We start from the raw sequence: 25,219 nt of genomic DNA, 5'->3' as shown, positions 1-25,219 counted from the left end.
AATTTTGCTCTTAGAAAGAGCTTACAAATTTTACTCAAAAAATATATTTATTTATTCTAAACTCATGAAAATTGCAAAACTATAGAAGCTATATCATATAATGAAACTTATATGACTAAAACGTTATGAAAAAGTAACGAAGTCTATATTATATATAACAAAACTTATAGGCTATATAAAATTCGACAGACTATATTAAATAATGAATAAATAATAAAATTATAAAATTTGATTATTAGTACATCGTATACTAAATGCATCGTTCAAAATGCTAACTATTAAATAATGTAAGTAATAGCTAATGAATATAGAAAATCTGCAATAAAAATAATAATTAATCATTTTTTTATCATGTTTTTTTAATTGAGATACATATCGTAGCAATCTACTGCCTGTTAAAAAATAGAACCTGAACCAGCAGATACTAAACTCATTTAATATGGAATGAGTTAATATACTTTTTCTTTTTAAAATATTACGACGATATTATACATGCTAAATGGAATGTCAAAGCTAAATTCGTCTTTTTCGTTCTATATTTAGGTCTCAAATAATCCAACCATAATCGAGCGAGCGTTAAATACGTGTCATTCTTAGAGAACATAACCTATAAATTTTCCACAATAAATACATGTTAAAACTTCATTCTATAATTGGACCCCTTTACGATTGATGAACAAAATGGTTTGAGTTTCGTCGTTTATTCAAGGCAATCTACAATAGAGTTCCGCGAAGTAGATTTTACGATAGAGGAAAAAATCAAATTGCGGCTCGAGATATAAATGTACAATGTAGCTACATACATACATATGTTCGAGGTAATGTACGTCTTAACGTAAGCGTAGGTATTTAGGTATTGAACGGCACACGGTAATCGTCCTATCGATACACTCTTTCAATACTAGTCATGATTTTACGATCGATAATGTCGTGCGCAACCGCGATATATCTTTTGTACTATCGCAAGAAATGGCGCGTATTAATGCGATATCAAATCGCGGAAGTCGTAAACGGGTTGTCGCAAGAACCGGTGACTGAACCGTGGCACGCGGTCTAGAAATTTACACCGAATTGTACAATGTATGTGCAAACGATACATATACCGAATTGTGACTACTGCCCCCTTCCTCAGTATGCGTGAGAACGTTATGTGCTTGGTTTTGTCACTCTTGACAACGTTCCTAGAACGAGCAAAAAACAGTAATTGTCCAGCGATTTATGAGTGACTGAAGTATGAATCGGTGGCCACGAAAGTACTGTCATATTTCGCAGCCTTCACTGTTTTCCGTCATGTTCTTCCTCTTAAATAAACAAGCAAGTATAATGCACCTGTAAGCTTTCAAGATTGTCGATTTTGACATTTATTAATCCTTCCATATCATAGGTTAGATGTTGCTATCATAGTAACATTAAGAATGAAAGATGAATACTAAAGTTATTCATATGTAATTATTCATACGCGTGTTATTTATTTTTAATACACATATTATATATATTGTAAGTATGTAAATGTGTATTACGCATATGTATGTTAAGCATAAGTATGTCATGGTCGGCCATAAGACTTAGGAATTTTATTTAGTATTCTGTATTATATAGTGTATGTACATGATGCAAATAAACTAACAGATATATAATAGGATACGTAGAAAGTGAAAGCAATGAGAAGTATTCAATTTTTTAATATCAGATGTCCTAATCCTACGGGATTATGGTCGGCAGTGCACGTATATGTATTAAATATAAGTTTATTGTCTACTATTGCAATGACTCAGTTTTCTCAAAAAAATGATCATCCTTTTAAATTGGCTATCGAAACGATCCGCTCCGGGCATATTTATTACAAAAGAATGAATAGTAGCAAAAGACAAACAATATCATCGAAATACATATTCGATCGCGAATGTATCGATTTCCATAATCCGTTGGCTTTCCATATTTATGAAAGCACGTAGATCGAGGTTGCACATTATTTATACCACTTCGACAGCTCTGTCTCGTGCTTATGCACACATCCAGTATTTCATTAGTAACGTCGCTCAGTCTCGGTCCTTGGTGTTTTACATAATTTTTTTATATGGAGCGTTTTTCGACTGAAGCATGCTGTGTGCACACACTGTCACCGTTATTTTTAACTGGTAGGAGCCGAGTCGTTTGCAGTCTAACTGGTATTATCAGGATCACGATGTTTCACAATGACTATTGTTCCCTCCTGAAATATTGTAACACGGATCTGAAGGAGTTGCCTATGGAAAATTAATCGGGATCGCCAAATAGTGTTAAACACCATAGTCTCTATAATTCACGTTCTCAACCTATGAGTTGTCCCCTTAGAGGTTATGAAGTATTTGCATAGTTTTGGGTTTTGAAGGATTGCTGTAATTATTTTCAGTTAAACATTTTTTTAACAACGCTTATTTGTTTTTAATGTAGTTATGTTATTATATTAAATAAAAATAAATTGATAGATTTTGTTATAAATGTTTGTTCATATGGAGGGCAAGAATATAAATAAATGTCGAAGGTCATTTGACTACTTCAGAAGAGGGCCAGGAATTAAAAAAGATTGAGAAACACTGTTTTATAAGTTAGGAAATTATGATTTTTAATATCAGAATTAAAGCTATCGGGATATAGAAATAATAAATTTCCAATTTTTCATAAGAATTTTATAGATTTACAACAATAGATACATTCTTGATGATTTTCTATCAGTTTCTTCATTATTTTTTATCATAGTTCATCACATCATTATAGCATTAAGTACTGATAAGGACATCAACATTTAGATAAATTTTTGAAACCTAGTCAATATTCATTTGCAGTTCAGCTTGATCTTGTCCATATTTATTGTTTTAGTGTACATTTGAGATTTAAGATTTACAAACTATAAATACATACACTTTTCATTTCTAATTTTTGAGTATTTTACTGAAGGATTTATTACAATTATACATAGTTAAAAAATATGTTATTTCTAAAATAACGAAATATTATACAATATATATAAGCATCGTTCCATAAAATGTGATTAATCCACGATTTATACCCATCGACTAGAAGACGAGAGAAGGGAGAAACGAAGACGAGAATTTGCAGGAAGAAAAAGAACGATTAGTCAATGGAAGTGACATTGATTCGTGGCAGACACTCTGGAGCCTCGCATCTTCGAATATGATAATAAATATCGCCTTCTGTCGATTTCTGATCGTCATCAATTGTAGCTGTCAGTGGATGCTTGTAACGCGTTTGTTCGGCTATTCGAAGGATGAGTCGCACGGACGAGGGTATAAAGTCGCGAACATTATAATAAGAATGAGTTTAATAACCTCGAGCGTCGTTGCTTTCTCTGTTCAGGCTGTCGCGGTTCTCGTAGCTCTCATGAGATCGTTAATTTGTCTCAGTGGTGGCGTTTTAATTACTGGGAAGTATGTAGTAGTACAAGTGAGTAACAGTATTTCTTGTGTGATATATGTACCTCTTACGTGAGTAAAGTGGAATTTAAGATTAAATTTATTCGTACAATTTTGAGCTATTGTCTCTTGTGAAATATTATTAAATAAATTAAATTGTGGGTATATTAGAAATAATAAGACGAAGAATTATCTCGTGTTTAATTAAGAGAAGAGGATATTGTTTTGTTAATGTGGCTATTTATTACATGCAAGAGGTTGTTATTTTTTTGAATGAAAAGTAGATGGGTATCAGAATAAATGAGATATAATTGTCGATTTAATAAGGTATGATTTATGGGAAGATATTGTATTAATGTAAAACAACCTTTAAATTATTTCAAGTTTGAAAGATGTGTTTATATACTTAAGTGAAAAATTGAAGAAAGAATGAACAGTAGCAAATAATTGAATTATTTATTACATACTATGCTTGTATAAGAGAGAATGAGTTTAATGTCTCGAATACTAAATAAAAGAAGAAAACAAGAAACTAGAGGGGATGATACAAAAGAGTTAATGAAATTTGTATTTTTTATTTTTATGTTTCGTAACATCCAAGATGCAAAAAATATGAAAATAAGAATTTAAACATCCGAAAATATTAAAATAGTAAAACATGTTGTGAAAGTACAAAGAAATATAATATTAGTATAAGAATAATATTTGCCTCGAAAATAGAATAAAAACTTAATCACTTAAAATTTTCACAATAAAAAAATTTATAAGCTTACACTTAATGACAGTACGAATTTTTGCTCTATGACTAACTATTATCTTTATATTTAAAATAGATATAATAATTTTTATTTATATCATATATACCTTCTCCCTTTCTTTTATTTCTATTCTGTATCGAATATAATGCAACCTAGAATATCCAGACATGTAGCTAGTATTCTAATGTTAACCACCTCTTTATAGAACAAAAAACATATATATATGTATTTCATTCGTTAACATGTCTAGTATCGAGGTTACAAGTAGTCCAACTGAATACATTTTAGGAATCATCTGCTTAGATAGAACATTTCTTCCTTTTTTTGTTATTTTAGCCACAGGTTACAAGTCGACTATTTCCTCTCCAATTGATTGTTAGAGACGAAAAAGACTCTATTGTTTACACAATCGGTGACATCATGAAATAAATAAAAACCAAATGACAATCAACGTTCAATTATTTTATTTTCATTCTGATTCATTTTCGTTCTTATTGCTTGAGACTCTTGAGAGTGTGAAAAGGGCGTTCATTGATTCATCTGAAAATCATCTATGATAGAGTTGAGTACAATATTGAATTAATTGCTAAATTAAAATTATAGAAAAATATTAATATGGCATAAAATTTGTAAAATTTCATATTTTTCAATATTTTTTTTTCCATTATAATTTTAGAGCAAGGAAACGTAATTACATACACGTATTACGTATGGAATGGTATTAGCAAACTTTATCATCGATTTCAAAAGTAGATTCACGTTTCCAGACGTTTGGAGTGCTAATAGGTTGTATGTATTTAGAAGTGAAAGTGTTTGCAAACATGATTTTTAGAAACTCATTTCATTGTTTGAACTTGTAGAGTTGATCCTGAAAAAGATGACCGTGACATTTATTGGTAGGCAATGTAAGCATAGTTACATACACGTGTTAAATGCTGCTATATATATTTATATAAATTACGTAATTACTAATTATCATAAATAAACATATAGCTCTACAGGGAAAGGAACAGAATTCAAAATTGTCTTTTATATTATTGTATTGAAAAATGCGCATTGTCAAACATAATTACGATGCGTACGAAACGTCAGGAACGTGGGGATTTTTTTACGGTTATGACAAAGAAGAATAAGTTTGAGGAAGAGAATATGCAAAAATCATTCTTAGATAAGATCTCCGTTGATTTATCCATCGTTATTATATTCCAAGACAGTACAATATCCGGGTATTCGTCGGATTAATAAGATTTACTTGCGTTGAGTCATGTACGAAACTTAAAAATACGCGCAAATGATAACTGTAAAATAAAAAAAGTACAGATTAGAAAATAAATATACATCGAGCTTCACGAATGATTAAGTTGATATAGATAATGTATGCAAAATTCTTAATTCGAATGAGAAATAAGCATGATTCAGTATGATAGTCACAGCATAAATCTTCCTTACCACGCATTGAAGTCACTTTCATCGCGATAGCAAGTGGAGTGCTTTCATTGATGTCTCTTTAATCTTCCATGATATTGAAGATATCTCTTATATATTTAGGTATACACTTATGTACCTATTTTTCGAACTTTATTCTATATCTCGTTTGCTATTATTACAAATTTTATTTCATTCGTCTACAGTGTCTATAGTGTACCATTGTATTCTCTCGTTGTAAGTTATATCACTAATTATTTTTTTTCTATATTTCATATGAGAGTAAGAAATCACAATCAGCTAATTTTTATTGTTATAAGTAGAAAAGAATCTGACTACAAAAGATTTAAATTATCCTGTGACATATTATTTGTACTTATATTACAACACCGTATGTTTAAACATCGCATTGTTAGTTTTCAAATTGATTATATTTTGGAACATTTATCAATAGGAAAAATAAATAAAATCTTCTCAGTGGAGAAAATAATATAATATTTTCATCTACGAGAAATCTATTTCTTAAATAATTTAATAGCTTATATATTAATAATTCAATATCCACCACGACTGTTTATGAATCTACTCTATCATGTACGATGTAATTAGACTCTACGACGTGATATTTAAAATATTCGTCGGAGGCTTCCTGGGGTTCCCCCATAAATTGACATCGAATGTCTTTCCGCTTGTCAGACTCTCGCATTATCGAGCTAATGACGGCTGCTTGAGATTCCAATAAAAATGATTTCCGGACTCCTTGAGGCATGGCCGTCGCTCGGGACGATCTAGAAAAATGTACCAAGGTAATGAAATTCTCAATCACGCAGCACGTTCATGTTTGTGTAAGACAATTTACACGCGTATACAGCACGCACGTTTAGTTTCGCACGTGTCCCTGAGACAAAATGAAGACGAGGGACATAACGTACGATATTATCGGTGATTGGACGATCGAAACTTAAAAATAATCGACAATGAAATGAGAAGATTTAATTTTCCACTATCTTGAGGCGCGGATAAGTATTTGCGATGTATATAAACAACCTCGACTGTGTCAATTAGATATAATCGGGTTTTGTGTGGTTCGCATATAAAATAATATTTTATGGTTGCAACGCAACCATGTTGTTATTCGATAATATTTTTCTGTGCAACATTGAAGTCTTCAGAAAGGTAGAAAATCGGTTTATTTAGCACTTGGAGTAGGTAACTTTGTGTAAGAATGAATTCAAATTTTCCATATTTATTTTATTGCTCTTTTCCACATATTTTCGAGATTTAATTATTAAAGTTTGATTTGTAACAAATTAATTATTGAACTTGTATAAAGAATAATAAGAATAATTGGGAGATCTATTTTTGTTAAAGTTATCATTGCAAATGTTAAAATAATATCATATACTCATAAACAATTACTCGATCTTAAAAAACTCGTTTTACACTTACATATCTTCTGCTTCAAGGATTGCATCAGGTTATGAATTCCTATAATATCATTTATCGAGTCTAGTTTTTAATTGTTTTAGTTCCAAAAGATGCAATTAATAGCGAAATGCGAATCGACGAACAGTGTTTTTTATAAAAATAGTAGCAGTTTTTCCAATGCATTTAAACGCTGCAGATATCAATAGGACAAATGCAAATTACTTTTGAACAAGAACGTTCTTTTTAAGAAGAAATTATTTCAGATGCGACATCTTAAATTTACATCAAGTTCAATTTGTATTATCATTAAATATCGCTTCACATATTTTACGTCTTTATATCAAACACGCGATATCGATTCTTTTATTCTCTTAAATCGCTTTCGATACGAGTAAAATGCATCTGCTTGTAACGAGAAGTGTTATTCGATAAAATTATATTAATACGAAACGCTTAACGAAATCATTTTGCAGCCGAATTAAGTCGGAAGTAACGAAATTAAAATGATGAAACTCGACATTCCGCAAAGAGAACTTAATATATAGACTGTACAAGTGTCCTCGAAGGATGACCATGGATTCAGAATGACTGTGACCACGTCCAGACTGACATGTGAGAGAAAGTTGAGTACATTAACACCGAATGAACCGTATCACCTTGTTCGCACTAGCTGCCCATGAATCTCGCGAAAGAGGAACAGCATTAACAACGTGTATGCGATTTCTGATTTTGTCTCCTGTTTCATAGGCGGAATTGAAACTTTATTGGAGGATAAAATGATCTCGTAACATAATCGAATAAAGTTTATATCTGTGATACTCAAGATAACGATTACTTTTTAATGAGATCATAGCGTTCGTTATATACATGGAGAATATACTAATGAAAGTATTATTTGAAAACTAGTTCTCGCGACGTTTTGTCTTTTTATTGTTACATGTGCATGTTATTCCATATGTATTGTTACATATTTATGTAACAGTGTTGCATAAAGATCGAAGATCACACGGTCATTTTGTAAATGTAATTAAATTAAAGATTCTTACAGATCTGTGCAATTTTTTAGTAATCGACGAGTTGATAACTTTTCTATTAAATGTAGAATTTCGAAAATGTGGAAAACTGTAGCAATTTACAAAAATACAAACGTGAATATGAAAATATAAGATACATACACGATCGAAAAAGATACATGACGAAGTCTCTGATGCCATACTGTGATTTGTTAATTAAATTTCACGAAAGAATGTTTCTGTTCTGTAAACTGAGTTTAATATTTCTAGGATTTCGACGCCAATCGGGTCAAGATTCGCTGAATTGGTAAAGCGTGAATTTTCAATTATCGCTATAATTATGAAGTAGTTGATACCTGACGTCAAACGTATCGTATCAGTTAGCACCGAAACGTCGTGAAATTTTAAGCGAAACTTTACTCCATCGAACTCGAGCAAAATTAAAAACTGCATCCTAAATGCTGAATCAAAAGTAGTCGATGATCGATAAAACTGATAAGGGGAAATGTCATAACTTTGAATGCTATTACTCCTATTACAAATTGATATCTTTCTCGTTTTTTTTTCTAACAGTAGACTTACTTGCCATTAAATTATAACACTTATGTTGAAGGAATGAGAAGATGAAAGATTCTATGAAAATATATATAATAAAGAGAAAAAGCGTTCTCTTATACATATATTTTAGAAAAAATCTTTATAAAATAATTATCCAAATTGACCTGTATTTTACGACAAAACTAAGCTTATTTCACATTTTTACATAATTGCACATACATCAACTAATACTAAAAGATTAACATTTATTTAAAAAAGATATTTATATTGGTGGCAAGCACCAAATGGATCGAATTCTTTTGTTATAACATGAAGTTTTCCGAGTACGTACTGATTTAATCGGATTCTTTCGTTATCCACAAGGAATAATTCCAATAGTAGAACGTGCGATCGTTTGAAGGTTAATGATAATTGATTTTTTGTTTTTCACATTCGATCGATTACCATCGGTTTCACATCGTTGTCCACAATAAAGAAGCTGTATATTTTGTATTACAAACGGATGTCGAACGGCTGTGAAACAGGAAGGTGGACATGCCAAGGACGCGATTTAATTTATTTCGTTCAATCAAAACTTTAGCGGAGAGAAAATTTATTGCTCCAGAAACCTGTCATTATATGAAACTACTAATTATGTTGTATACGTAAATATGTATTATATTAATTATATTATATATTATATATTACACGATCGTATTACATTAATTATATTTAGATCAAGATTAATAGAAGTTATTCGCAATTGTGTTTTAATATTTTAATAGTACGAAATTATATATACATGATAAAAGTATTGTGTAGTAATATTTTCATCTAAAGCTATTTTCATTTCGTTGCAAAGAACAAATATTCATCGTTAAACGTCCTAAAAGTTTTTTTTGGAACTTTCACAATTTTATCTAGTAATTTCGAAGTTTTCTCAGTTTCGTAATTATCTCTAATTATCTAGTACACAGAAAAACACACAGGAGTAAGAAATTCTTCGCAAGATATCTCTAATTGGTATGCAACATCTAAATGATTTAGCAATAAATTAGAATTCAACACGGCCAATGTATGATATGCAAAATAAGAAAGTCAAATATCATAGATATCAGAAATATCACTTGCACCGCAGACTATAATTTCTTCTTTGTATGATAAGTCGAGAAAACCGTTGCGTTCGGCGATTCATCGTGCTTCAGATGCAAATAGCGTTTCAATTATGACGAGAAACATAGGAATGCATCTTGATCATGAAGATATGAAAATAAAACCTATTAATTACGATAATGATTCTATGGACATAGTGTAAGCATATTATATAACAGTAAACAAGTTATGATGAACGTTTTCAGTTTTCTGAAAGCAACGGTGATTTCCAAAGTACAGTTACGAAATTAACTGAAATATACATTATTTAATTAAGCTAATCTAAGATTATATATAGATAGACTTTAATCAGAATCTTTTCTCCCCTTTTGCAGAATTATGTTCAAAGTTCAAAGAGACTCGATAAGTCCTTATTTGAAATCATTTCAATCATTTCAATCATTTTAATCATTTATAGTTGTGATTATAACTAGCATTATAAGTTCAATAACTCTTAAGTAATTAAACGTTCTCAATGCGAGAATATTTTATAAATTTACGTTACGTTTGGATAAAATTAATTTACTTCAATTGAAGTTAATTTCGATAAAATCACACGTGATAGCATATATTTAAATATCTCCCATCAGTGCTTCATTAAATAACAATTTAAAATTTAAATGATAGTTTGGAAACTTTCGATTAGGTAGCGTTTTATTAGGTAATATTAGATTTAATTTTATCACGTACTATACGTTTTATTGCACGCTATTAAATTCGTTAGAGTTCAATTAGAAAGTTTTCCATTTGATAAAGTTTGATTGAATAGTATTTTTTAAATTTCTTGCAGTAGTTAATTCGAAACTTTCTAATCGTGTATATTTTTACTCGAAAATGTTTGATTCTGTTATATCTACGTATATCTACACATATTGTAATATTTTTTTAATACAAATATTATCTTTGAAATTTAACATGTCTCCGATTTGATTCATTGGTTTGTCAAACACAAACGAAAATATTTGTACCATAAATAAAACCTCATTGCTTTCTAAACGTGCCGTATTAATTATATTAATGATAAGTTAAATCATATCGTTTATTCAGTTGAATAATCAAGGAAAATCCGAGAACCACTCGTGCGACGATGATAAGTATCGTTTCTGACAGAAACGACAGAAAACGAGCGGAGTATACACCGAGTAAGTTATAAATTATAATTAATTGCAACGTGTGTTGACAAGAAAAGTTGTTGCCATAATCGCGATCTCTCTTGTCGGTCAATTCGTCTCGACCAGCCTTCGAACCGGAAGAAACGGTTTCTGGTTACTTCCTTCTAAACATGAGCAGTCAAACTGCGAAGAAAGTGATCAGACAACTTGTGTATGTGCAAGCAATCGGTTTTATTTCGATGGATTTTTGCACTTTTTGTCGACGAATAAGTACGCAGTTTTATTAATTGCACGGATAAATTCGTCTATTTTATAGTCTTCGTCGATTAATGGCATTCAGACAAAATGTTACATTAAAAAATTTTGCTATTATTATTATTATATATATAGAAATGTATTATATATAGATACAATTAATACAATTAATATATATAATATATATAATTAATTAATAATAATATATAATGTTTCTTTCATTCTTTTTCTTTTTTTAATCTTATTTCGTAAAATTTCTGAGTACTTTTATAATTGGTTCTATCAAATATTGGTAATTCAAAATTGACTAATTAATTAACTAATTTTTGATTCTCAAAAACAATTATATCTTTAATCATTTAATTTCAATTTAAAAATTTAATAATATCGAATAATCTGTTACATACATATATAATTCATTGGTAATTATACATATATCGCAAATTGTAAAATTGTAGATGTCTATAAAAAGAATCAAAGATTTAAGGTGTACAGATGGAATAGATAGAAAATTGATTCGAATTGAGACTTGTAATCGTTTTGTATTATCCATTCATATTCTTCTATCGAATATGAATATGTGTATCTAAAGATTGTGCTACATAACAATGAGAATAAGGCAATTGTATATTTTCATTATACGAAAGATGAAGCTAACAAGTAAAACTTCTACGTTACTTTGATCAACATCGTACCAAACTAGATTAGAGAAATGAACGTGGACTGCAGAAAAACTTGATGTTGCAATCAAAACTTCCTTTACGAGTTCAACGTCAACAGTGAAAACGTGCACGCACATTCAAGTAAAAGTGGCAGAATTTCTCATACGCAAATGCTATCACGTTTCCCGCCACAATTTCACCCAGATATTCTTTCCAAGCTCCTAAACAGCCGTGATGCGAGCGAGCAACGCACTGAATCTCATTTAAAGTTTCGCCTGATGACGATGCAACAACTTTCCATTGCTTCCTGCTATTCAGGCATATTTGAGATGAGAAGAAAGTAAACCGCTTTTTAATACTGTAGCGTAACGATCTTTATTCCATTCGCTAGACGGATGATCGTTCTAGCGCAATAGCGCTTCCATTCGCCTGATTACTTTTCGCAATCGGTTTGGTCGCCGTTTTCTCTCGTTTCGATCAAACGATACGATGAAACTCGTTGCCCTTTGCTTCGCTTCGCCCCTCTGACTCTTTGAAAACGCTCTACGACAGTCAGTCGACATTTAAGATTTGCAATTAGTGTTACGATGATCGTCGTTGAACCAGAATCTATGTACGACGTGTCCTTTAAGATGGTGGAAAAAGTGCGTGATAAAATGGTTCGGAGTGGTAAAGTGATGAAACAGAGCTTTTGTATGTATAAAAGGAGCGATCAGCAATATAAGATGTGTATTATTTTATTTTATTTTTATTTTTATTTCTTATTATGTAAGAATTAAACGTATACAAATTAATGACAAATTATTAATCAAGAGCTACACTTATTATATTTTATAGATCTAACAGACTGTATGTTTGAATTACCTATTAATAGATGTAATAATAATGTATTTTACTATTTACTGCATATGCTACTGTACAATATGTGTATATTACTATACACTATACTATTTTAGTACCATGGCTTGCAATAATAATAATAATAATAATTTAGAAGATACTTCTTAATCTAGAATATTCTAAAGAAGTACTAAGGAAGTATTATACGCCTTTATTCGATGAATGAACGTATTCATAAAATTTTCATAATGTAATTTATTTCTGGGGTTCATTCGCAATGCATAACTTTCGTATTTTTCTTTTTTGCTCAACTGACATTAGTAACCGCAGAGATCGGTTTAACAATGAAATAATTTTTCTTCTCTGATGAATGAATACGTGTTTTTAATTAACTGTTCGCGAGACAAACAAAAAATTCATTTCGCAATAATTTGCGAATCGTTGGTCGTTCATTTCTGCGAACGTGTACCATTTCCAGGAATCAATAACTAAAGTTTGGTGAAATCAACATAACTGGATCTGACCAGACCCGAAGATTCTCATATTTCATACGTTCCCTCCAAATTTACATCGTTGTTAGCCATTCCAAAAGAAAGAAGAAGAATTATGCCTTTTATCGTAACGATTTTTTATACTTTGTCACAGATGCTAGTTACTGAGTTTTATGAGATAATCAACCTTTGCATGTACGGTACGAAGCACAGAAAATGCAATAAAATATCTTACTTAAAAATTTTTTCATGAAAATTTATAACTTTTTAAAGCAGGTGTACCACAATTACTTTAATTTGAGAAGGTTGAAATGAGATCAACAAAAGAGATAAGAAGTTACTCATATTAATGAAATTCAAGCAATATGAACAGGAAATTATCTTTCATTAAAAAATTTATATGAAAAACTATAAAATCCGATACAAAACTAATTAATTTTCATAAAAATTCAATAAAAATTATAAAAGAGAGAAAAATCGTCTTTCATATAAATATTTAGTACAAATAAAACAAATAAAACAGATTGAATACATAGATTTGTTATTTTAATGACGTTTTGCTAGTTCACAGCATGTTTACCGTAGCTAAAGAGAAAATGGTACGTAATTTCGCATCTTGTAAAGTAACCTTTCGTTCTTCCAATAAACTCATACTAAGCAATACTCACCCAACCCAAAGCCTACGATGAGCTCGAAATATTAACTTAATTACCCTTTCACTAGTGCGAAGCTTCAGACTTACATCGATTTGTACGAGAACATGACCTTTTCATCTTAGAAAAAAAAAAAAAAAAAAAGAAGGAAAGAAGACTGGATGTTCTACTTAGATCCTTGAAAAATTGCATCAGAGAATCGCTCAACAAGAAATCTTTATTATTATTTTCTTTATTTTTTAAGAAGAACGATAATCTTTCACGCGCTATAAAAACGATGCATTTAATCTGTGTGAAATAAAAAATCGAAGTCTCCTCGTTGACATCTATGAATGACAATGAATTGATATTCGTCAGACGACTTTTATGTTAAACAGTTAATTCGGTGTTTCCAAGCCTAGAACATATCGACTTAATGATCGCCTGTATAAATCAGTAGCACGGTATCTTGAATTCAGAGTGAGGTCACTAGAAATTATTTTCCACAGACTAAAAGTGGTCTGGTTTATTTTTATCTTCTCTTCTTCTTCTATTTTTTGTTTGTTACTTTTCTGAAATAAAAAAAAGATACATAGCGTGGTTGATGCAATATCGAAATAACATTATATCAGAGAACTCAGACGTGGTTTAACGATCAGTTAGGGAGTCCTGTCATCGAATTCTTGCACGTGGTATCGTGTCGATCTCTACCTTACAATACCGTCTGAGAGAATTTTATTATGCGGTTAACGTTTCATTTACGCGATTTGCATCCTGTTTGAGATGTAAATTTACCGAACGTAGCTGATTGTGTGTGTTTTGTGTTTGAATGGATTCGTTAGATTGAACTTTTTATTTTGGATATTTTGCATATATGAAATACCAAGTTTAAAAATTAAATTGCTTGTGAAGATTATGGTAGCATAAAAATAATTACCTTTTTTTAGATATCGTAATTATCTGTAAATTGCGTGTAAAGTGTTTCACACAACTCATCGATTCCTGATCGATTACATTATTTATCATAATGAAAACAAGGAAACCAAGGATGTGACATTAATGTTATCCAATAGATTAATTACACTTAATTATTCAGGTATTCGTTGTTCTTTCCTTGTTTGTAAAGAACAAATTGTATTGATTTTGAGTTACGTTTATGCAATAGAAGTATACGTAATAACAAATCTTTTTTATTCGAAATAAACCATCGTCATCTACTTAAAGTTTTCCATTCGCATATAAATATGATAAAAATAAAATATCATGAGAATTTAAATTAGATCGAATAAAATCCCTTACAAAGCTTAGTCAAGGAACTGCGGTTTCTTTTACAAATTTAAATTTAATGAAATAAAAAAATGTTTACGCGGATGCCTAATAGAAACGAAAGGACACGAAAAATAAATATCGAAGTTTTTAATCGTAGATTTAATAGGTCATCTTTGATCTTTATAAAGTGTGGAACGTACATTCACAGATAATTAGCGTTTCACATATCATCCTCGTAGTTCTATTCACTATACTTCGCATTATACATCGCGAAACATAGTTGAATGAAGAAACCAAGTTGAAAAGTCGTCTTCTCACGATCGACTAAATAATCAATTACTTATAGCTGATAGTAATAGAAATCTAATTAATTTTTAAGCAATTGGCTATTCATCGACTGCAATTACGTTGCCTTGAATGATGTTTCCATATACATATTTTCTTCGAGAACTATACTTAAAAAATACCATTGCAATTGCTTGTGTAGAAAGAAATAACGACGTTACTTATTACTGAGATTATATTAATATTAATCTTTTACTATTTTGACATATGTAAAAGCAACAATAAGAAATGTGAATACATACTATCATTAAGAAAATCATGCGGTAATATTCATTAACGTCGACCATGTGAATCACATTTGATCCTAGACAGCCAGAATTTACTTTTGATCGGAGTTGAGTAGTGATATTTCTTAACGAGATTCCGTACGATACTGCATAAGAATTTTAAATAATCTACTGTGAGTTTACTTGTTTATTAATTATCTACTTACTTCGTTGAATTATATTTCCATAAATACATTTCATTCTGTTATCTCGATCCAATTAGGTTTAATTGCGTTTCGACATGTTTCTTCCATTATTGTCTAATTGAGTCGAAAGAAGGATTTTTTGAATCGTATATAAAAAAAAACATATGAATAAAATCTAAAAAGTCATAAAAATGACAGTCGCGAAGGACAACAAGCAAGAAAATAATTATTCTCGTGAAAAACGCATTCGACTCAAACTTGATCTCCTGACCCAACATTTTATAAAAAGCAAGAGTAAATGTAGACATAAAAGTAGGCAAGGAAATAAAAATAAACTGTAACGATAAGTGCATATAAGAAATGAAAATAAAAACGAAAACCAATCGTAAAACGCCAAAAATAGGAAACCGTTTAATTGTCCTTGTGAAAAAAGAATGCATCCAACTTGAGAGCAATCTCGTGATTCAACACTTTTGCACCATAGTGTAAATTTGAGTCGCACGGTCCCGTGAATGCTACGTAAAAGACAGCTTTTGTCTCCGTGAAGGTCGAACCTGCCTCCTTGCGAATGTACAGAAACGCTACTTCCTATTAGAACAATGGTCGCTTTACTTTTGTCACTTCCCATGGATTTCACCTCTTTGCCGACGAAATTTTCACTCCCATATAAAAACACCTTTGGCCATAGGGCCGCCGATGACCCGCTTCGCAAATCCGGAACACTAGTGATCAATGACGAAAACGACGGAAAACGGGGTCATCGTGCGTTGATCCATCGAAATTGATGTCATTCATGGACAGTGTAGAGAATATGCATAACTCGTTCGTCGGCTGAAAACGATCACGCGACTTCAAAGTATTTCCATCTCGATGACTTGAAAATTAAATGGCGTTTTGCTCGTAATCGCGAGCAAATAATAGCAACGCTTTCACTCGTACGTGGTATCTTGCAAACTTTTTGGCTGGGAACGAGTATTATGGCTAATTTTATCAGAATTCTCAGTACTTTTAATTGTTCACGTAGAAAAGTAATTATTCGCCATATTTGTCGCTTCACAGGTTTGTATTCCAGTTTTCTGCTTTTGGGATACACGTATAGCGTCTTTTTGTTATGGTGTTAACTTCTATGTTGTGCGGATTCCTGTATACTTCTTCGATTTTATTTAATTATTGTATTTCTCTGCTCTGATACTGATTTCTCTGTTCTTGTAGACTTCAAAAATTGTATCTTTCGCGTTTATACGTCATATGTGTTTTCTTTTATTAATTATAATATCCTATACAATCATACAGATTTGATATTTTCAAATTCCCTAGCACTTAAACAGGTTTAGTGGTTTAATAGTATTTAGTAAATAGGTTTTTTAATATCGTCCTTTTTGTACTGTTCTATTCCTGCTTTAGTTTCTTTATTCTCGTATTCTTAAGAAATTCCTTTTACATTTATAATATATATTATCTTTGTGTTTCTGTTCTATTCTCGCAGCTATTGTGCTTTCTTATTTCCGTTTAACGTATTGTTATTTCTACTAATATTCCATTCTAAACATAATACAAATTACAGGCTTTTAAATTTTCCAATATCTAAAACAGGTTGCCCAATGCTATCGTTTGAAGTTGGATAATAGATAACGCAGTGTAACAGCACGGAGCTTATCTAGTATTTAGAAAAGAAATACCAATTGCCATTTTTCCCTATTCACGATTCTGTAAAATATTGATCTACGTATAGCAAGTACATAATGCACGATCATATCTTTAGAAAAGATCGTAGATCGTGGTCTTGAGTCATTGTGACTAACACGACACTGCTCCCTGTCTGTTACGTAATATTCGTAAGAGTAAGACGACTTAAGAACAAATAGAAAGTTGACTATCGATAAAAGTTTTATCATACTTTATTATCATTCTGAGTTGTAAAACCAATAAGTGATGGCAAAGAGGACTGTTTAATATTACGGTAATCATTTTAAGTACTTAGCCTATCGAACGAATTATTTGCCGTATCGAATAGTTTGTACAGTACCATTAAAAATGTTTCGACCATATTTACCGCCCTATAGTATGTTCCATTGAATGCAAATGGAATTTCCGGTTATTATACATATATGGTAACCAGACTGCTCGAAACATGGTAATTCTTTTTTACCGTTCAACCATTAAAGTTTTCGCTGCACGTGATATACGAGTTTATTAAATTCACAGTGGAATTTCAATATACGAATATACGTACATTTTCAACCATGGTAGAAAGTTTGGTTTTGCTTAATTTCAATTACTTTACGATGTTAAACGCGTTTCAACTCCCTGTAAAATATACGCGGGTTTTAATTACGACAGAAGTCAGCAACTCCTTTTTCCTCGAGAAAGTTTCCGAGTTAAAAGCAGCGTTATCACCGACAAATTAGTTGCTTAAACACGTTACTTTATTGCTACGGATACAATGACCGTCGGTTTAAAACGCTAATGTAAAACCGATTAAAAATTCTGATCCACGGTATATTTGTTTCGTAGAGACTATATTTATTTAGTTCAAAAGAAACGTGCATTTGTTGAAGATATATGGTATATTCTATAGGATATAAAAACATATAAGAAAATATTAAAAGACGAAAACATTACTTACATTTTTGTGAATTATTTGTTTTGTATTTTTTATTATTGCATTTTATTATTATTTTTATTATTATTGTATTATATTTATTATATTATATGCTTCGTATTTTTGCATAAAGAATTATAATATTTACATTTGAATTAAAGAGCAATATATGTACGCATTAAGTACGTATAATATGTATTTAAGCGAATAGATTACTATTTTAGCGATAGGTGATCGATTTTTAATTCAACGTCGATGTCCAAAGATCATATTTTATGTTTCAAAGATTTCTCATTTTGATCTAAAATTAATATTTAGAGAATATGTCGACATAGAAATATCAATTAGTCCGCGTGAATAAATACGTATACATAAATAAGGAAATACGATGATTTGAACAAAATTTTTTTAAGCATGCATGAGGAATGCAAGTAAAAGATGTTATTACACAGTACTTTGTTATTGTAATCGTTTCTCCTTGTTTAAAATGCCAAAGCATTTGCAACAGCATCACTTCACTACCAAGATTAATGATATGCGCATTTACGCTCTTGCAAGAATGCAATCTACAGCACAATAAAATTTTCCTCGTGAGGTTTCACTTTCGGTGAAAATAAATCTTCTAGAACTGAATTAATCTTCGCTTTAAAACACACCTTCGCAATTCACTATTATTATATATATTATATTATTATATTATTATATATATTATATTATTAATCGTATTGCTTTACAAAAAAAATTGTCTGATACCTTGTCTACTTGGAAAAGAAAAATTTATATTACCTATGGAAATCAAACTTTTTAATATACAAGATAGCATCCTTGATAAAATCATTGAATAGAATGTGGGAAGCTGTAAATTTGTATCTTTATTGTATAATACCTCTATACATACGCATATTTATGTTTATACATATGTATATTAACCTATAGCAAAATTAATGATACATCCTGCATCTCATTTATTACGAGAAACTTTATATGTACTTCCTTTTTTATTCTAAATTTTCTCTTAACTAATTTCGTTAAACATTCATTAACTCTAAGTAACGAAAATGTTCCATTTCTCCAATATCAACAACGTAAAAAGTTTTCACAAAATTCAATTTCAATTCAAAATCGACTATGAATCACGTATATCTGATTAAAATATTAATTTTAGAAGTTGATTTTATGGCTGATTTTATAGTCCTCTTATTCATTTCACCTTTTTCCTTTATTTAACTTAACGGATCGAAACTATCGGCTTATATCTTATCATATTTGTTTAATTTCGCCTCTTACCATACATATCACATATGTTATCACGTATCATGGCATCAAAAAATTGTTCTTATAATAAAATTCAGTTTCGATAAAGCTAACAACGAGTTACCTCGTGATCTAATCTCTATCGTATTAATGCTAACTTTCGTTGACCGATCGACAGAAAGATCGTTCTTTTGTTAACTCTAGTCGCACCATACATTTCCCCTTCCACTTCGAAACGACCCCGTTGAAGTTTCGCGATTTTTACGATGCAGCGATCGAAAGTTTTCGTTTTGACGCGCGACGTGGGCGTTAATTCGATGCGATTCAACTTTCCTTCCGGGATCGTCGCCTGTCCTATTCACGTTAAACCGCCACCTCCTGTTCGTGTTTGTCGCAGGTTTAGTCGCAGGCATGCGTGAATCCATCATATAGGTTAGTCGTTGTTTCGTCTTGATGTTTCTCCTTTCTTCCTTCCTCCTTTCTTCTCTCTTTGTCTTTTCGTCTGCCTTTTTTTTCTCCGTGGTTCTTCTTTCGTTTACGAGCGCGTTGCGCAGCGGGTGCGGCGAAAATTATGTAACCGCGCGCGGATTTCTTCATCGCCGCTCGCGACTCGTGGTAATTACATTTCTACCGTGAGAGATATCAGTTTCTGGCCAGCGAGCAAATTGTTGCTGCCTGCCTGGCCCCTCGTTAGCGCAATATTCTAACGACGATGTTGCATCGGTTCGTGAATAGAATACTACTTTGCTCGCGATATCTACGATAGTTGTTTGGCGCAGAATCAACCCTTTCGAGACATTTTTCAACTTTGCTACGATCTTAGAATTTTTATAACTTGATCTTGCTCTTATTTACGGAAAGGTTTAATTTAATATTTGAATTTAATATTTAATAGAAAAACGTTTTTAAACATTGATATTTTAGAAAAAAAAATCCGCGGATAATTATGAAAGAAATTTATAAACGATTGTATCAAAGTACTTCATTCGGTTAAATCAAAATTGACAAAAATATCTGTAACCCCGTACCAGAAAATGATTTGTTGCAAACACATTTCCTATTATTCGATTACTTTGTTATATAAATTTCATGTATACCATTATGTTGTTCAGCTAAAATTGCACCATATAAGTCTCATTATACAAACTAAAAGCTGGCTTCATCTTTATGTGTATCATTCTTGGTAAATCTGTCGGCAATTTATATAATGGAGTCTATAATTTCAGTGTAAAACCGTTCTCCGTTATTAACTGAAATAAGTGCTCCATGCGAGTTTGAAATATAAACGTGTCATTTATATGAGACGTTTGTATCCCTTGTATGCAAAAATAATTCACAGATAGATTACTCTTGAGATGTCAGTGATCTTATAAATAGCTTTTCCCACTTCTTCGTTTAATTTTTACTCTCTCACTTACGTGGAAATTATGTGTAGAACAATTTTCTTTAAAACAGAGAAATATATTTTATATTTGTTAAATATATTTCGCATACCTTTCAACGTAAGACTTGAAATTTGGAATTGTATATACAACATTTTTTTTCTCTCGTTCTATTATTTTATACATTAACTTTTACTCTACATAATTAGAGTCAGGGTATTCACGATAAAATAGCCATTTGATTAATGTTGCTAGCAAACTCGTCGAACCATCCATTTAAACAAACCTCTCATTTCGTGTTTCAGCGATGTGACGCAGCCCATCAGGAATATTTTCACGCAAAATGAATCGTGCCCTTGTCCTTCTCTGCATGGCCGTTCTACCTCTTGTACGATGCCACAAGGTAAGATCACGTCAAGTACCATCGGGATCTGCAAGGACGACGTTATTCCGTACAGACGCTTCCTTAAAACAAAGAACACGTGTAACGTGGTCGTGGTCGGTGGCGTTGACTCGAAATGACAAGATGTTCGCGGAATCAGACGACGTTAATTGTTGATTCTCCGCTGATTACGAAGCAAATTCACACTGCGTAAACACCGACTTCCGTTGGTAACGTTAGTCGCCTCGTCGATCAGAAAAAGTAACTAATCGTGGTCGTACGTTCGTTCATATCTATTTTTACGATGTTATTATCATAGAAATTAAGAGTTTGATTTAACACGAGTCACAATGTGGACGATGAACTTTTTTTTCTGAAATTTTTAAATATAAAATCACCTACGTGATTATTACCAGCGACAACGTGAGCAGAGACAGAGATTTATTAGTTAGATTTTGTTAAATAACGATGTGTCTTTCAGAAAGAAGAAAACGCTTGGAACTTGACTTTCGTCACAGAGTTTTTCACTTCAAGTTTCTCTAATATGGTATTTGTTGCGACTAACTATATTTAGGGTAATTTGAAGAGTTGTACAGATGTCGCAAATTGATGGGTTTGGTTAAGAGATTACATATGCGTGCGTGAGTCTGGTGTGGTCAATTCTGAGGCTGTGTAATACAATTTGCTGTTTACGATCGATTTTCCTGGTAATTAGGTCCTTGATGGAGAATTCTTCGTTGATTTCGAGTGCATACGAGGGTGTACAGTTTTTTGAAAAGATCGTAGATTTTTTAAAAGATTTAAGAGATCATTTGGAAGGACTTTTTCAAGCTTATGTGTGAGGTAAGGTAGACGCAGCCTTTAGTGCCTTATCAAAATCACTTTCTTTCACAATATTATCAATAAATCTTAAGATTTAAATTTGGTACGAATAATTGAACCGATAATAGAGTAAAAGTCACTAAGACAATTTGCGTCACACATTACATACAGGATGCCCTTCGTGCAGTGCAATTAGACGCTTCTACTCTGACATTTTTTATTATACCTGTATCAAAAGATCAGTTTAAAAGACATCACTGTGTCAACAAAATCAATTAATATCTTTCAGTCTGAGCAATATTTAACAATTGAGCAGTTATCTGAAAAAGGCAATTTCATAACATCATTAAAGACAAAGAACATGAATCATAGGTGTTTCTGAAGTCGTATGATTTCGTCAAACGCCGATGTAATATTTTACATTTACGTCCAGACGATGGTAAAACACTTACGCAAACAGACTGAATTTTTCAGTGAAATAGGCCGTGAAATCTTTCATTTCTCAAGGATTAATTCGCGAGTGATTGGAAATTCAATTTTCCTTTCATCGAATGATAATGTCTATCGGATGATACGAAAATGTTAAACAATTAAAAATGTTCAAAACGTTAAATAATTAGACCGACGAGAATAATTAGACAAACCGAGAGCAAAAATCTCTTTTTTCGGTTTTATACAGTGGGAGATTAAAAGCGAGTCAATTATAGTAAAGGAACGCGAGCAGCAGGATAATAAGGACAATGGCCACGATGAACGTCATCAGGAAAGTAACGTGGGAAGAGAAAGGAATAAATTGTACGTTGAACTCTGTAATCTAACGCGATACGTTTTCAATATCGTTCGAGCGCATCGTATCGTTTCAGATAATTCTTGCGAACCACCGCTCAACAAACGATTGACTTTTGCGCCTCAAGGTCAAAAATGAAATTATGCGGCAATCGTTTCAATATGCTGAAAATTCGTGAAGCGAAAATAATTTGTGTGTATCATTAAATAGAAGCGACCGTGTTTGCGTGCAAAGAATAAATTATTCTCCGTATGGCTATATGGCGTGAAGAAAACGGAATTATGATTTATCATAACTCAAAAATTGTATTGCAAGCCCGCTTTTCATTAGCAAACCAACCGAATATTTCATTTTCAATGTAACCAGCAGCGAGACTGATAATAACATACAGGTTTACATAAATCTCTTCGTTAAAAATAACATATTATGAGACTGTGATTCTATGCATTTATGAGAAATTTCAAAATAGAAAAGTATCCCGAATCTGCGTATAAATAATGCAGAAGAGAAAGCAAAACATGCGTTATAATATCTAACAAATGAAACGAATTTCAATTTATTATATATATATATATATATATATATATATATATATATATATATATATATATATATATATATATACATAATATATACGTATTCCATTTCTTGAATTATACACGTATAACTATACAAATATGAATTTGCATAAACGTCTGTAGCCTAGTGTAGTAATTATGACTCCGAAAAGTCTAGTAACTGTAACTCCAAAGAGGTAATCAGTGTTAGAAGCTATAGCAATCATACTGGTGATGATAACATATCTAATATTCTGGGAAGAGTACAATCATTTCTTTACATCGTGTTCTATAAATTTAAGATTGTCTCTAGTTGATTCTGAAATCCTGGAAACACGTGCTTATCTTATACGACACCAGTCTGGGATCTTCGTTATCAAGTTCCACGAGTTGGGAAAAATCCAAGTGATATTTCTGCGCGTTTTGAATTATCTTTATGCTGTAGCTTTATATCATACTGTATGTATTTAACATCTTTTTATCATCTTTCGCAAATCGTGGACTTCTGTGTTGTGTATCAAGCACCAGACGCTTTATTTATTCAAGTATTAGCTGTTGCATTTACTGCGTTTGCCCTACTGTGATTGCTTTTGTCATGAACCACCTGTTTTAGAAGACTGCGAATCAGTGTGTTATTACGTAACTTCCTGACGAAAAAGTTAAGATATGTCAAGATAAGTTGTTAAGATATCAAAGCATTTGTCATAAATATTCCATTTTCTTCGTGACCTTCAATACGGATAAAGAAGTCTCTGATCACTTTGGGACAAAGAGCAAAAATGTTCTTTGTACGCATTTAGGAGTCATCGAAGAGCTATTCAACAAAAATACAGCAAATAATACTAAAGAAAGTTAAAATTAGTCACGTTAAATTTATACATACTATGTATATCCACACTTAATTTTTAATTATAACCCATCAACCTGTGATATTTATGGTATAATTACTAAATTACCAATTATATGTTGAAACATTCATCATGACTGAAATTTCAATTTTTTTTTTAATTAATTATCTGTACTTATTATTTTACTATAGTATCGTTGTACTCTTTTTGTTAAGAATGCCGTACACGCGATCAGAATCGCTTCTGCATCCGACAATTTAAATTTCTGAGCCGACCACTCCTTTCAAAATCACGTTTTGCAATAAAATAAGAAAAATCCAGCGTCAAAGGTTCGCGGTTGTTTATCTGGTAATCGACCATGGCAAATGCAAGCTGCTTCATGGCTCGGCAATCGTGTGTTTGCCATTCAAGAGGGAAACCGTGCTCCGGCTTCGTAGTACGCATACAATTAGGAGAACGACACGGTGATACGGATCTTTTTCGAGTAAATCCGGTTCTTTAACTGCGCCGCGGTTGCGTTGCTCGGTTTTCCGATCAAACGGTCTGTCGCGTCATTAAAATCATGGGAATTTGTAGCGAGACAAATTAAACGCCACCATTTGGGAAATGTATGGGGAATTAACCTTCGACCACATTCGATTTTCCGCGAATCGAGAAAGAAGCGTCGAATTGTTCAAATTTGATCATGTTGAAATATTAAAATACGGAGTAGGTGTTTCTACAGATACTAGTTGATTAAATACTACCTCCTTTTTATTTAATTAATTTCTCGTTTCAGATTTATCTTAAACATTAATTAAATCATGCACAGCAATAAGATTTCTTTGATATTTTATTCAAA

The 25,219-nt window shown here is 31.5% G+C and overlaps 1 protein-coding gene across 3 annotated transcripts in view; it reads left to right on the top strand.

Annotated features, from left to right (window-relative positions):
- Window positions 1–25,219, top strand: part of Sona (sol narae metalloprotease) — an 81,324-nt gene that overhangs the window by 33,273 nt on the left and 22,832 nt on the right. For all 3 annotated transcript variants that reach the window (XM_072009281.1, XM_072009189.1, XM_072009356.1), the window contains exon 3: window positions 21,288–21,385. In XM_072009281.1, coding sequence (XP_071865382.1) covers window positions 21,326–21,385 — 60 coding nt within the window. In that variant the 5' untranslated portion in view covers window positions 21,288–21,325. The remainder of the gene's footprint in view (window positions 1–21,287; window positions 21,386–25,219) is intronic.

The sequence above is a fragment of the Bombus fervidus genome, chromosome 1 (assembly GCF_041682495.2).
Source record: "Bombus fervidus isolate BK054 chromosome 1, iyBomFerv1, whole genome shotgun sequence".
NCBI lineage: Eukaryota > Metazoa > Arthropoda > Insecta > Hymenoptera > Apidae > Bombus > Bombus fervidus.
This window is presented reverse-complemented; position numbering and strand designations above follow the sequence as displayed.